The sequence below is a fragment of the Tursiops truncatus genome, chromosome X (genome assembly GCF_011762595.2).
Source record: "Tursiops truncatus isolate mTurTru1 chromosome X, mTurTru1.mat.Y, whole genome shotgun sequence".
Lineage (NCBI taxonomy): Eukaryota > Metazoa > Chordata > Mammalia > Artiodactyla > Delphinidae > Tursiops > Tursiops truncatus.
This window is the reverse complement of record NC_047055.1, coordinates 19,521,243-19,537,056: the sequence shown is the minus strand read 5'-3', so window position 1 is coordinate 19,537,056 and position 15,814 is coordinate 19,521,243. Positions and strand designations below refer to the sequence as shown.

The window sequence follows — 15,814 nt, the reverse complement described above, 5'->3', positions numbered from 1 at the left end:
ACCCCTTTTTTCCCTTTCTTTCCTTTCAATGTCTCAGAATCTGTGGTTTGGCATCGTCATCAGCAAGTAGCTACAAGTGACATAAGAGGCCAACTGAGGGGAAGGGGCACCACAGAGTTAGGAAGGTGGTGGGTTGGAGGGGTAACAGCAGAAATAATTACAAGACAGGCGATTCGCCAAAGAAACACTGTTTTGAACACCGTGAAGTGTGGAAAAAGACAAGCTTTAGTATCTAATTCAGGTTCCTACATTCGTACAACCTCACTACATAAAATGTCTGATTTACATCAGGGAGGGCAGGACCCCTCATTTCACCAAAGCAATCACTGTAGTACACAGTTAAAAAGAACAGAACCTCATTTCTCTAGTGCTGTGCTTTCTAATATGATAGCCACTGGCCACGTGTAGCTCTTGAGCATTGGCACATGGCTAGTTTGAATTGAGGTATTCTATAAGGGTAAAATACACACCAGACTTCAAAGATTTGGCATGAAAAAAATAGGGTAATAATCTTTTATATTGATTACACGTTGAATTAATGTTTTAGATATATTGAGTTAAATGAAACATTATTTTCGCCTGCTTTTTTTTTTTTACCTTTTTAACATGACTACTAGAACATTTAAGATTACATAGGTGGCTTGCATTAGACTTCTATTAGACAGTGCTGCTCTAGTGTATTCAAAAATAAGATTTGAGTTTAAGCATCTTTCCAGTAGTACACTTCTTGCTTTGAGTAAGTATACCTCTACAGGAGAAACAGACTCATCGCAAAAGAAGGGCAGGGAGGAATGGAGATTTGCAAATGGGGAAGCTGATTATAGAGTGAAGTCAGCACCCTGCCTTAGTTACCTCTCAGTCTGAGGTAAGGAGGTGCAGGGGGTGGTCAGTTGCTGGAAGCAAGTGCTCTCTTTTCCCTAGCTCCACCTGGTCTCCTAGCTGGGGCTCTGAGAAGGGAGAGAGGGGCACTTTGAAACTTGTCTGCCCTTACCATCTTAGCCGTCAAGCTCTGAGTGGGAGATGGTGGTGATGTGACGGGCACTTTCCCTGGGCCCCTGTGGGCCACCATCCCTGGCTGAGAGAAGGAGGAGGAATGCGGCGAGCCCCTTCTTCATTCCCAGGGCCATCTGGGAGAACTGTTGCCGTATCTCCTTCTGCCAATAGGCATAGATGAGTGGGTTGAGCAGGGAGTTGCCCACACCAAGCAGCCACAGGTACCGTTCCAGCACTGGGTAGAGGTGGCACTCCTGGCAGGCCACCTGCACAATGCTAGTGATAAGGAACGGGGTCCAGGACAGAGTGAAGCTGCCAATGAGAATGGCCACAGTGCGGACAGCCTTGAAGTCACTGGGGGTCCGTGGGGGCCGGTGAGCCCCGGCTGGGGCTCCTGCATGCTCTGTCTTGCGGATCTGCTGGCTGTGCATGGAAGCAATCTTGAGTATGTCACAGTAGAAGAAGACAAAGAGGAGCAGGGCTGGGAAGAAGCCAACGCAGGAGAGGGTCAGCACGAAGCGCGGGTGAAACACAGCGAAGAAGCTGCAGGGCCCCTTGTAGGTGGTCTGCTGGAATACGCGGACCCCGAGTGGGAGGAAGCCAATGAGGTAAGACACCAACCACAGCCCGGCAATGCAGGCCCCGGCCATGAGCCCGTTCATGATCTGGAAATAGCGGAGGGGCTGCTTGATGGCAAGGTACCTGTCAAAGGCAATCAGCATGACCGTGAGGACAGAGGCAGCTGCAGAAGAAGTGACAAATGCCATCTGAAGGCTGCACAGGGTCTTCTGTGTGGGCCGAGCCGCGCTGGAGAGCTGGTCTGTGACTAGGCCAGAGATGGCCAGGCCAAGCGAGGTGTCAGCCACAGCCAGATTCAAGGTGAAGCTGAGACCGACACCATCATTCTTGTGGATCAACGACAGCACAGCCATGACCACTAGGGCATTAGCAGCAATAATGAGGGAGGCCAGGATAGCAAGGATCACTCCAAATGAGAAAGATGACTCCATGTCTTGAAGTGGCAGTATTTCCACTTACCAGGGCATGCTGGCTCTCCAGCTCAAATTCTCACGGTGGGGAGGCAGAATGGTGGGTTCAGAGCTGCAACGCAGTGCCGGCCATCGCTGGCAGTCCAGGCCGGCAGCTTCCTTTCTTTGGGATACTGCTGGTCACTGAGAATCACTCCCCGTCTCGTTTTCAGTCCTCAGCCTCTTGCCTCTCCAACTCTCTGAAGGCAGCAATCCCAGCGCAGACGTTTCCCTGGGTCCTGAGCTAGTCCCTCCTCCCACCACCAAGTTACTAGACAACTCCCAAGTACCTGCTGCCCATTGTCTCACCAGGCTCCCTCCCTTCACTGATGTTTCAAGGACTTTGGAGAGACTCGGACATTCATCAGGTCTTCCATCGGGCAGAATATATAATTGATTCTAATCACACTTTTTCTTTCTCCATAGCTTGATCTGAGATGTCCACTTCTTTTCTTCCTAAGCCTCAAGTTCTAGCTTAACAACTAATCTCAGTTTAATTAAGCATTTGCTTAATAACAAATTCTCAGTTACTATTATGTCTGCTTTTAATCAAGCAAGATGATCATAATCAGTTGAAGTGGGAAGCAGGGCAGACAAGCTATTTTAGGGTCTAGCATACTTTCAGGGGAGTTACCACACGCTTAGGCTGTTTCTTTTTTTTTCTTTTTAACATCTTTATTGGAGTATAATTGCTTTACAATGGTGTGTTAGTTTCTGCTTTATAACAAAGTGAACCAGCTATACATATACATCTATCCCCATATCTCTTCCCTCTTGTGTCTCCCTCCCTCCCACCCTCCCTATCCCACCCCTCTAGGTGGTCACAAAGCACCGAGCTGATCTCCCTGTGCTATGCGGCTGCTTCCCACTAGCTATCTATTTTACATTTGGTAGTGTATGTATATATATATATATATATATATATATATATATATATATATATTTTACATCTTTATTGGAGTATAATTGCTTTACAATGCTGTGTTAGTTTCTGCTTTATAACAAAGTGAATCAGCTATACCTGTTGTTTCCTAACACCTCAGATTCTAATTCTTTCAAATAGGGTGTGCTGGTCCCCTATTTCTCATCCCTCAGAACTTGATTAGGTGAGGATTCAGAAGGGCAGGAAAAGCAAAACAGAATTGTTACTAGCTGTCATTCAGTTTAGAATAGAGCCTACTCCGTGTTGAGAGCTGCTGTCTATTGGGTATACTCACTGAGAACTTTTTCTGCACTATGTTGGACCATGTCTCTGGTCATGAGTTGTGGCTGCCAGTCTTGTACTTTCTTTCTTTCTTTTTTTTTTTTTTTTTATTTCAGGCCACACCGTGAGGCATGCAGGATCCCTGACCAGGGATTGAACCCATGCCCCCTGAAGTGGAAGTGTGGAGTCCTAACCGCTGGACCGCCAGGAAATTCCCTGCCTTCTACTTTCTCGATCCTGTAGCTTTGCCTTTCTTTTTTTTAAAAAAATTACTTTATTGAAGTATAGTTGATTTACAATGTTGTGTTAATTTCTACAGTACAGCAAATTGATTCAGTTATACATATATACATGTTCTTTTTCATATTCTTTTCCATTATGGTTTATTGCAGGGTATTGAATATATTTCCCTATGCTGTATGGTAGGACCTTGTTTATCCATCCTATACATAATAGTTTGCACCTGCTAATCCCAAACTCCCAATCCCTCCCTTCCCCACCTTCCCTCCCCCTTAGCAACCACAAGTCTGTTCTTTATGTCTGTGAGTCTGTTTCTGTTTTGTAGATAAGTTCATTTGTGTCATATTTTAGATTCCACATATAAGTGATATCATATGGTATTTGTCTTTCTCTTTCTGACTTACTTCACTTAGTGTGATAATCCCTAGGTCCATCCATGTTGTTGCAAATGGCATTATTTCATTCTTTTTTATGGCTGAGTAATATTCCATTGTATGTATGTACCACAGCTTCTTTATCCATTCATGTGTCGATGGACATTTAGGTTGCTTCCGTGTCCTGGCTATTGTAAATGGTGCTGCAGTGAACATTGGGGTCCATGTATCTTTTCGAATTAGAGTTTTCTCTGAATATATGCCCAGGAGTGTGATTGCAGGATCATATTAGCCTTGTTTTTCTTGATCCTGTAGACTTGAGGTATCTCTGGGACAGGAGAAGGGGAGGTGAGCTCCATTCTGGAAAGTATCTACTCTAATGTTTGGTTGTGGAATTTTCCATTTTCCTGGGATAGAGTTAGGCCAAAGGGCGGCAGTGTTGCTGAGGCAGGTGAGATGGGCCCAGGGAGGGCGGCTGTGTAACTCACTGCTATTTTAGATTGTATATCCATTTGCTCAGGTACATTAGAACTAACCTTTTGCCTGCTACTCTCATCTTGGATACCAAGAAGAGAGGGGTGGGGAGAAGAGTGGTGAGAAGCTTGTTTACTCAGTTCAGGTCAGAGCACAAATGGGAAAGGTTAGTGTTTTAAGTGAGGGAGTGAAGAGCAAGGTGCAGAGTTGGAAGCAAATATTATATTCCAGGATGTTTTGACAGTCTGAGAGGGCCTTTGGCAGATGTCTCTCTTACAAAGGATCAGAAAGGTTGTGGCGTGGGGACTTGGTATTCTGGTTGCCAACCTGAGAACTGTTTTTATTCTTTGGTACATCCATTAGGAGGCTGGTTTCAGTCGCTTAGCACCTGGCCTAATTTTATACCTGGATCTAAGGTGTGCTTTTGTTTCCCCAGCCCTTGACTCTATGCGTGGAGTCAAGGTGGCCCTTTTCAAACCCATGCTAAAACTCAAGAGTGCATCAGAATCCCCTGGAGGGCTGGTTAACACCCAGATTCTTGAGCCTCACCTCCAGAGTTTTGAATGTGTTAGTTCTGGGGTGGGCCCAAGAATCTGCATTTTTAACAAGTTCCCAGGTGATGCTGATGCTGATGCTGCTCTAGTGAAATGCTCTAGTGAAACAGTTCTTAGCCTTCGCTGTGCAGTGGAATCACTTGTTGATTCCAAAACTAGTGATGTTTGGGTCACACACCAAGGGATTCTGATGTCATTAGTCTGGGATTTGACCTCTGCATCTGGAGTTTTAAAAGGTCTGCAGGTGATTCTAATATTCAGCCAGGGGTGGGAACCACTGTCAAATGGCAGAAGCACAGGCTCTGGAGTCAGGGCACCTGGGGGCCAGCCTGACGCTATTTCTGTGCTTTTGTGTGGACAAATGACTTCACCTCTCTGATTTAGCTTTGGCTTCCTCATGTGTGACATGGGGGCAATAATACCTACCTCTCAGTGTTGTGGGTATGATAAAAATGAGATATGATGGATGCAAAAAGGCTTTATGAACAGTAAAATGTTACACAGGTATTTTTCTTGATTTTCTTCTATCCTCTTGTTAATCAAAGGGTGTATCAGATCAGGAACATTGGTATGACCTGACAGCTTGGTAGAAATGCAAATCTCAGGCCCTGCCCAAGACTTACTGATGCAGAGTCTGCATTTGAACAAGATCTCCAGGTGATCTGTAGGCATGGTAAAGTTGTCCTTTCCTCTCTCCTACTGTCAGGTGCCTGGTTGTATTAGTTTCATTTTGCTGCTGTAACAAACTACCATAAACACAGCGGTTTAAACCACACAAATTTATTATCTTAGTTCTCAAGATCAGAAGTCCCAAACTGGTCCCACAGGCTCAAATCAAGGTGTTGGTAGGGCTGCATTCCTTCGGGAGCCTCTAGCGGGGAATAATTTCCTTGTCTTTTTCAGCTTTTAGAAGCTGAGCACATTCCTTGGCTCATGGCACATCACTCAGACCTCTGCTTCCATAATCACATCTCCTCCTCTGACTCTTACCCTTCTGCCTCCCTCTTTTAAAGGACCCTGTGATTACTTTGAGTCTACCCGGCTATCCATGATATCCTCCCCATATTAAGATCCTTAATCACATCTGCAAAGTGCCTTTTGTCATGTAAGGTAAAATACTCATAGGTTCTGGGGATTAGGATGTGCACATGTTTGGTGGTGTGGGGACCATTATTCTGCCTATTGCACCAGTATTCTCTGCTGCCCAGGTCTCTTTTCCCTCCATCCCCAACAGATGCTCTTCTCAGTCTACTTTTCCTTTGCTCATATCCTAGACAGTTATTTGTTTTCTTTTAGCCGTTAACACTTCCCTGTTTTCTGTCTCAGGAACCCACACGCAGATTCAAACTAATTTAGGCATCCTTGGAAAATAGTGAGCTCTCTGTCATTGGAAGTATGCAAGTAAACGATGAATGCCCACCTGTCAGGAGGGCCTTAGAAGGAGATTCTGCAGTGGTGCAAAACATCATTATTCCCACTGAATTGTCTTTCACTCCCTACACAATCTGTTTTTGATGGGCCTCCAAGAGTCTCCCTTAGCTCTCTCCCTTCATTCTTAGCTACCCCCATCTCTGTGTTTCCCTTGGTATTTTCTACCCCCTTTCCCACACCACCACCTGGTCTCAGCTGTGTGTCCTAGATCATAGCCACAGAGAACATGGCTCCTTCCTGGGAGGTTGGTTGCTGGTCCTTACAGTCCTGGAGCAGACTGAGGACTCTGAGTCTCCAGTGTGGAGCATTGACAAGGCAAACAAGCTGGGGTTGAGAAAGGGAAGAATGAAAGGGCTTAATCTCCGGTCAAACTATTCTATAACGAATGCATTAAAGGCTGGTCACATGAGCTGTCACCAAGGATGCAACAGGGCGCTTCATCCACCCCTAGGGAATGGGACAAAGGGCCACAGGTTTCAGCTGGAATGGGAGTGCAGGAGATGCCAGGCTTCAACAGAGCCTGGCTTTGGAGCCAGGCTCGTGGGAGAGGAGCTCTAGGAAGATATTCAAGACAAGTTACACCTGATTTCTCATGGTGCCTAGACCAGCCGTCTGCCGGTGATGGTTTAGCTGCATCTTTCCCAGGACTTTAATATCTCTTCCTGAATGAGTAGACTGGTACATCCATTACTGTGAAATATTATGCAGTGGTGTGAAAAGAATGGGATGGGTTTATATGTCCTGACACAGAGAGACCTCCAAGACATGTTGTTGGTTGATAAATCAAGTCACACATCAATATGTAGAGTCTGAACCCACTTATGAAAATAAAACCCCAAACCTCAGCTAAATGTATAGAGAGGAGATTGTTAACAGTGAGTGAATAACTGTGAGGTGGGCAGTGGGATTGATGGGGGGTGAAGAGAGACCATCATGATTTACTTTGAATACTTCTTACTTGTTATATATTCTCACAGTGAGGATGTATTCATGTAATTTCAAAAGAAAAAACCTCCTCAAAACTCCCCCTTCCTATTCCAACTCAGGCACTAGTTTGCAAAGGCCTTTTTCGGACTATACAGAAATGCACACACACACATTCTCAGACAGCCATTTCCAACTGTTTCCTGAGGAAGATCTGGGGGTAAGATTTGGGGGCTGCAGAAGGGGTGGGGGATTGTAACAATGCCTGGGGGTATGTAGAATCTGAGAAGATTATTGTTAATATTAGTAATACCTACATTTTATCACACACACTTTACATGTGTGATCTCATTTATTCCTCACAATATCCACGTGAAATGATATTATCACCAACGCACATGGAAGTTCATTGAAGCTAATTAAACTGCTCAGGGTTCCACAGCTAGCAAGGGGTGGAACTGGGGTTTGAACCCAGGTCTGCCAAGCCTCAGAGTCTATATTCTCCTAACTCTGTCAGCTGGTCTCTTCAGAATTGTAACGTTATTACAGAAATGTAAATTGCTGACCAGAGAAAGGGTGAAAGCTGTGTGGCATCATCTGAAGGCTTTGAAAACCTGTGCCCAGCCTCATGAAGGATGCTAGCCCTCACCACATACGAGAAGAATGCTGCCAGCCTACATGCAATGTCATTGTGACTTGAGCCAAGACAGGCCCGTCCTGTGCTTCTTTTCTGAGGGCTTTTCTTGCCCCTCAGCTTGTCTCTCTGATCGCCCATCTGATCTAGTCTTTTCAATGATGTGTCTCAGTGATCTGGCTTCTCTGCCCTGTGGCCCAGCCACTCCTTTCCCTAATCTGCAGACTGTCTCCTACTCTCTGGATCAGTGTTTCTGGATCATTCCTGCTAACTAGCTTCTTCACCTTGGTCTCTATATGTCATTCTGTGATATGGCTCAGCAACAGAACACCCCAGAAAAAGTCTGGCTCAAATAGTGAAAATGAGGACAGTAAAAGCTGATCATGCAGGGAACATTTTGGAGAATAGGGAGTAGAGCACTAGTCATTGGGTTGGAGATTGACCTGAGTAGGCAGGCTCCTGTCATCCCTCAAAAATGCTTTTCCGGGTTTCCCTGGTGGCGCAGTGGTTGAGAGTCCGCCTGCCGATGCAGGGGACATGGGTTCGTGCCCCGGTCCGGGAAGATCCCACGTGCCGCGGAGCGGCTGGGCCCGTGAGCCATGGCCACTGAGCCTGCGCGTCCGGAGCCTGTGCTCCGCAATGGGAGAGGCCACAGCAGTGAGAGGCCCACGTATCGCAAAAAAAAAAAAAAAAAAAAAATTGCTTTTCCATTCAGCTCCAGTTGGATTGGCCCAGCTCTGTTCCTCACCCCATCTGGTATGATTGTCCCATTCAGTTCAGTTCAGCACACACACTCCATAGGCCTGCATGCCAATGGGGATTTAACATCATGGATTTAGAGTAAATGTGATTTGTGATTACAGGAGGCTCCTCTTGGATCAGAGCCATTTACTCCCCCAGCAATTTCTTCTTTACTCTCTCACTTTCTTCTCTGGAACTGGATTCTGCTTTCAAAGTCAGCTTATCAGAAATCTTGGCTGCTTCTGAAATTTGTGATGCTTGACGTGTAGAAAGCTGCTGCTTTGGGCAGTGGAGGAAGGGGAAAATGACAGCCAGGTGGTAAAAGGACATCTGTTGTGTGTCTTCTAGAAGGCAAACTCACTCCTGGAAGCAACTTGGCCTCTTGCTCCTCAAGAGTTCGGGATTCTCCGTCCAGTTACTTGGGATTCTACCTAAAGCATCAGATTGCCAGGGACCAACAGTTGTGCTGAGCCTGGCGGGGAGCCCATAGGGGTGCAGTTGTGCTTCCAGTTCACCAATACCTGACTCACATAACTCATGCCAGTTCTCCTGCAACACCTTCTTGCTAAGCTTTGCAGACTGCTCTCAATTATCTGTGGATGACAGTATTCACAGATAATCAAAGGTGCTTATCTAAGGCAGTTATCCTTAGCTGTTATTGTGGTATTTTTTAAAAACTGAAGTATAGTTGATTTACAATGTTGTGTTAGTTTCAATTGTACAGCACAGTGATTCAGTTATACATACATACATATATTTATACATATATATAATCTTTTCCAGATTCTTTTCTAAGTTATTACAAAATATTGAGTACAGTTCCCTGTGCCATACAGTAGGTCCTTGTTGTTTACCTATTTTGTATATAGCAGTGTGTATATGTTAATCCCAAACTCCTAATTTATCTCCCCACCCACCTATCCCCTTTGGTAAAGGTAAATTTGTTTTCTATGTCTGTGAGTCTATTTCTGTTTTGTAAATAAGTTCATTTGTATCATTTTTTAGATTCCACACATAAGTGATACATGATATTTGTCTTTCTCTGTCTGACTTACTTCACTTAGTATAATAATCTCTAGGTCCATCCATGTTGCTACAAATGGCATTATTTCATTCTTTTTTCATGGTTGAGTAGTATTTCATTGTATGTATGTACCACATCTTCTTTATCCATTCATCTGTCGATGGAAATTTAGATTGCTTCCATGTCTTGGCTATTGTAAACAGTGCTGCAATGAACATTGGGGTGCATGTATCTTTTTGAATTACGGTTTTCTCCGGATGTACATGCCCAGGAGTGGGATTGCAGGATCATATGGTAACTCTGTTTTTAGCTTTTTAAGGAACTTCCATACTGTTCTCCATAGTGACTGCACCAATTTACATTCCCACCCACAGTGTAGGAGGGTTCCCTTTTCTTCATACTCTCTCCTAGCTGTTGTTTTTGAATCATAGAACTCTTTAAAAATCTGATGGAAGCTGTGGACCTCCTTCTAAAAAATGCACATGTTCATGTACATACACATCATACAAACAAATTCAGGGTCTTCATAGACTCCCTGAAGCCCACGCATGGATTCAAGCTAATGTCCCAGGAAGAGATGATAAGATCCTCTGTTAACACAATGTATCATTTCTTATTCCCTTTAGTCCTCCAGGAAACCTACAAATCAGGACCAGATCTTTGAAACAAATACATTTAAACAGCTTTCTTTAACTCAAGTAAAGTGTGGCCTGCATCCATTGTTTTAGGCTTCTGTTTTGCTTCCATCAAGCAGCATTGCCCCTAAGTCTCCAGTGTGGGAGCAGGTAAGTACAGGATGGCATGCTGCTTAGATTTATGGGTCCTCTTGAGTCAGCCTTCCTGATGGTGACATTGTTTTTGGATCAATTGAAATAAGTGGATGAAAACACTGAAAAATTAAAGGTGCTTCTACCAAGAGACCTTTTCTGTAGTGTCTGACAATGTTGATCACCTTTCACTCTTCTTGAATCCTACTTTCTCCTGCTGCTTCATCTTCATCTGTCATCCTCCTCCTCATTTCCTTTGTTGGCTCCTCAGGCACTTTGACTCAACAGTTTACCAATGAATTCATAATCTTTCTCCCAAACCAGTCTTCCTCTCTGCCTTTCTTGCCTCGGCAGAATGTCATTACCCAGCTAGTCTTGAACCAGAAACCTAAGCGTCATCCCTAGATGTTTCCTCACCACCCACATTTACTTCAATCAACATATTGTGCCACTGAAGTCTGTTGACTTTGGTCCTGCGCATCACAGCCAACTGCTCTCCCAACATAAGAACTCGTGCACCTTCAGTCTATTCTCCATAGTGGTTCCAAGGTGATCTAAAATAAAATTGACAATTTCATTCCCAGGGTTAAGGGAGAATGCCAGGATTATATTTTTCCCCCCACATATATGTTTTCCCTTGAGACTGAGCATGTTCCCCTTTGTATTCTCAGTACCTAATGCAGTATCTGCGTATAGCAGGTCCTCAATAAAAGCAGCTGCCTTGTTGGTTGGCTGAATGACTGAATGACTGAGCCATATGATCACCTCTCATTGCCTACAGGCTGGAATCTGACTTTTTTAAAAACATCTTTATTGGAGTATAATTGCTTTACAATGGTGTGTTAGTTTCTGCTGTATAACAAAGTGAATCAGCTATACGTATACATATATCCCCGTAACTCCTCTCTCTTGTGTCTCCCTCCCACCCTCCCTATCCCACCCCTCTAGGTGGACACAAATCACCGAGCTGATCTCCCTGTGCTATATGCTTTCCACTAGCTAGCTATTTTACATTTGGTAGTGTATATATGTCCATGCCACTCTCTCACTTCGTCCCAGCTTACCCTTCCCCCTCCCCGTGTCCTCAAGTCCATTCTCTATGTCCTCTGCATCTTAATTCCTGTCCTGCCCCTAGGTTCTTCAGAACCATTTTTCTTTTTTAGATTCCATATATATGTGTTAGCATACGGTATTTGTTTTTCTCTTTCTGACTTACTTCACTCTGTATGACAGACTCTAGGTCCATCTACCTTACTACAAATGACTCAATTTCGTTTCTTTTTATGGCTGAGTAATATTCCATTGTACATATGTGCCACATCTTCTTTATCCATTCATCTGTCGATGGACAGCATTTTTCACAGAACTAGAACAAAAAATTTCACAATTTGTATGGAAACACAAAAGACCCCGAATAGCCAAAGCAATCTTGAGAAAGAAAAATGGAGCTGGAGGAATCAGGCTCCCTGACTTCAGACTATACTACAAAGCTACAGTAATCAAGACAATATAGTACTGGCACAAAAACAGAAATATAGATCAATGGAACAGAATGGAAAACCCAGAGATAAACCCACGCACATATGGTCATCTTATCTTTGATAAAGGAGGCAAGAATATACAATGGAGAAAAGACAGCCTCTTCAATAAGTGGTGCTGAGAAAACTGGATAGCTACATGTAAAAGAATGGAATCTGACTTTCTTGGCTTCGTCTACAAGGCCCTTCACAAAATGGCCTGAACTCTTCCATCTTCATAGGATGTCCTGCCCCCCATTCCATCCCCTGGTCACACTATACACTTTAAAAAAATTGAAGTATAGTTAATTTACAGTGTTGTGTTAGTTTCAGGTGTACAGCAAAGTTAGTGATATAAATATATATATATATATTCTTTTTCAGATTCTTTTCCATTATAGGTTATTACAAGATATTGAATATAGTTCCCTGTGCTATACAGTAGGTCCTTGTTGTTTACCTATATAATATTTGTCTTTCTCTTTCTGGATTACTTCCCTTAGTATGAAAATCTCTAGGTCCATCCATGTTGCTGCACTTGGAATTATTTCATTCTATTAATGGCTGAGTAGTATTCCATTGTGTGTGTGTGTGTGTGTGTGTGTGTGTGTGTGTGTATGTATGTATGTGTATATATATATATATATATATATATATATATATATATATATATACCACATCTTCTTTATCCATTCATCTGTTGATGGACCCTTAGGTTGCTTCCATGTCTTGGCATTGTAAGTACACCATACACTTTGATGCTTTTGCCTTTGGTGGTTCTTCCTCTGCTGGTTCCTCTGCTTGAAACGCTCTTTCTGCATGGCACCCATCCCCTATCTTCCACCTGCATGGTGATTGCCTTCAAGGTCCAGCTCAACTGTTACCTGCCTTTCTGTATCTTTACATGACAATCTGCTTTCCATCCCCAGCTCCCTCTGACCCCAAGCAATCAGAATTAACTGATTCCTTATCTAGTTCCAATAGCAGTTCACTCATGTCTTCATTTTGACACTCATCCTTTTGTGTTATATTTATTCACATATGTAATTGTCTGGCAACATTGTGAGCTGGTGTCTTGTGGTCTTGTTCACTGTAGTATCCCCAGCAACTAGCCCAGCACCTAAACACTCGCAAACACAGGATATGACTTTATGTTGGTGTTAGATGTGTTCTTATTTATTTTTTTAAATATATTTTTTAGCTTAAAAAGATACCAGCATGGAATACCACCTCCTTTGCTGTCACCCTGAGATAAACCACCAACATCTTTTGCCTGAATTATTGCAGAGCTTCCTAACTAGTCTTCCTGCTTCTACCTTAGGCATTCCCCCTCCCACTTCCCCGCCCCTGGCCACCTCCAATCTGTGGCCAAAGTGATCCTGCTAAAATGTAAGTCAGACTAAAATCCTTCAGTGGCTTCTCACCTCACATTGAGTAAAATCCGAAGTTGCCACCCAACATGGCCATGCCTGATTTGCTCCCCTGAACCCCGCTTATCCTGTGCATAGTGGCTAAGGGTACAGACTTTGAAGCCACACTATCCTGGCTCTCCCATTGTGTGACCTAGGGTAAGTGACTTAACCTCTCTGTGCCTCAGTTTCCTCATCGGCAAAATGGGGATTACAGTATCTCCTTCATAGAGCTGTTGTCAGAAGTAAATGAATTAATATGTGTAAAGTACCTAAAACAATGTCTGGAACATGGTGGGTATTAAATTGGATTTTGTTAAATAAACAAAAATTTGTCATTCTTTCCCTTGCCTGCTCCTCTCCAGTCACTCTGGCCTCCTTGTTGTTTCTCAAACACACTCCTGTCTCAGGACCTTTGCACGTACTGTTCCTGCTACCTAGAACAGTCTTCTCCCAGATACCCCCATGGCTTGCTCCCCAGATACCCCCATGGCTTGCAGATCTCCACCTCCATATCACTTTATCGGGGGGGCTTCTTTGACTGACACCCTTTATAAAATACCAATACTCTCTCACTCTCTGCCCCCTAATGCTGCTTTATTTTTCCTTCATAGCATTTATCAACATCAAATGTATATTTATATGTCTGTTTTCCTTCTTTCCCAACAAGAATGTAAACTCCATAAGGACAGGAATTCCACTTGCCTTGTTTACTGTTATAACCCCAGCACTTAGAACAGTGTCTAGCATATAATAGTTGCTCAATAAATATTTGTTGAATGAATAAAAGACAAAAGCAAGAAAATTAAGATCATAACATGGCAATAAAAAAGTGTGATAAAGGTAAGATAGCTGGATAATGGTAAGAAAGTTCTAACAGTATAGAAAGGGACAAAGGGAAAATAAAAGCCTCTTTCCCCCTACCTTCATCTGTTTCCCTAAAGGTAACCATAGTTGTGTTTTCAGTTTCATTAACCAATAAGTGTATTGTGTGCTTGCTATGTGTGCAGGAAAGTGTTTGAGGTTTGAGGTGCTGAGAGCTTAAAGATGCAGTCTTTACCTTCTGGGATCTCACAGTCTTTTTGGGGGGAGAGCATAAAAGAGCAGCAAAGTGCTGCAGAGTTCAGAAGTGAGAGCCATCACTGCAGGCTGGCAAGGTCAGGAAAGGTTTCCTGTATGAGAGATGCCTTGATGAGAGTTTGGAGCTTGGGCAGGTTTCAGTTAGAGAGAGGCGAGTGGCCCAGGGATATGGGGCTCTCTCAGAAGAGGTATCTGGATTGGATAATGAAAGGGGCCCTTGAGGGAATGGATAGAAGTGGAACCTGGCTGAAGTTGAGGCTTCATGGTGAGGCGCAGTGGGAGAAAAGACCGGAGAATAGGGGCTGGGGCAGTTATAAGAGTACTGAAAGAGCTAGGAGGCATGTGACAATGACTCAAAACACCACAGAGTAGACGGATGTGTTTTATAGACACTGCAGTGACACAATTATTAGGAATTGGTGATTGGATATATATATGTATATATATATACATATATATATACATATATATATACATATATATATGTATATATATATATATATTTTGTGGTACACGGGCCTCTCACTGTTGTGGCCTCTCCCGCTGTGGAGCACAGGCTCTGGACGCACAGGCTCAGCGGCCATGGCTCACGGGCCCAGCCGCTCCGCGGCATGTGGGATCTTCCCGGACTGGGGCACGAACCCGTGTCCCCCGCATTGGCAGGCGGACTCTCAACCACTGCGTCACCAGGGAAGCCCTGGATATATATTTTTGGGTGAGTAATAGGGAAGACTGACGCATGACATCCCTGTTTTTGAACCTGGGCAACCAGGAAAATGGTGATAACATTGGGATGTGGTGTGGTGGTGGGAAGTGGAGAGATGAATTTGTCTAGACATATTGTTCAGCTTTTCCTTGAATGTGGGGACTGCCTTCAGTTTCCTTAGCATTACCCACTGAACCTAAAAGTGAGCTCTGCATACAATGGGTGCTAAATGAATGTTATTGGTGGAGAAAGGAGTAGAAGCTGGGAAAGCTAAAAATCTTCCTAGTTTACCTGGGACATCTCCATGAATGTGCTTCCACTTGGTAGGAATTGGTAGGTAAGATGATGCCTAGAGATTTCCATAAGTCTGAGTGGAAAGGGGACGGGAATCCAGAGGACCCTCTGAATTTAATGTCTGAGAGGAGGACCAGCGTTTGCCATCCAAGCTGGCTATTATTTTGTTCATCTTATTCTCCTCTTTTGCTTCATCTTCTTTTTGAACTCTGATGACTAAGGCCCAGGTATTGCTCCAATTCTCTCATTTCACAGTTGCCTGAAGAATCCAGCCAGATAATACTGCATGCTAGTTTACCACTTTGCAGTGACTACTTCAACCCTACAACTAAGCAACCTAAGGTTTCTAGGAGCAGATAAAACCCATATGCAATCTGTCACTGTTTAGTTTTCATTGCCAAGGTAATTCTACAAAGTTAA

At 43.8% G+C, this 15,814-nt stretch overlaps 1 protein-coding gene across 1 annotated transcript; it reads right to left on the bottom strand.

The window, feature by feature from the left end:
* Window positions 1-995: 995 nt before the first annotated feature.
* Window positions 996-2,003, bottom strand: GPR119 (G protein-coupled receptor 119). Its single transcript, XM_004328512.4, has one exon. It carries the CDS (start codon window positions 2,001-2,003, stop codon window positions 996-998), a length of 1,008 nt encoding a protein of 335 aa, XP_004328560.2.
* Between the last annotated feature and the right edge of the window lie 13,811 nt (window positions 2,004-15,814).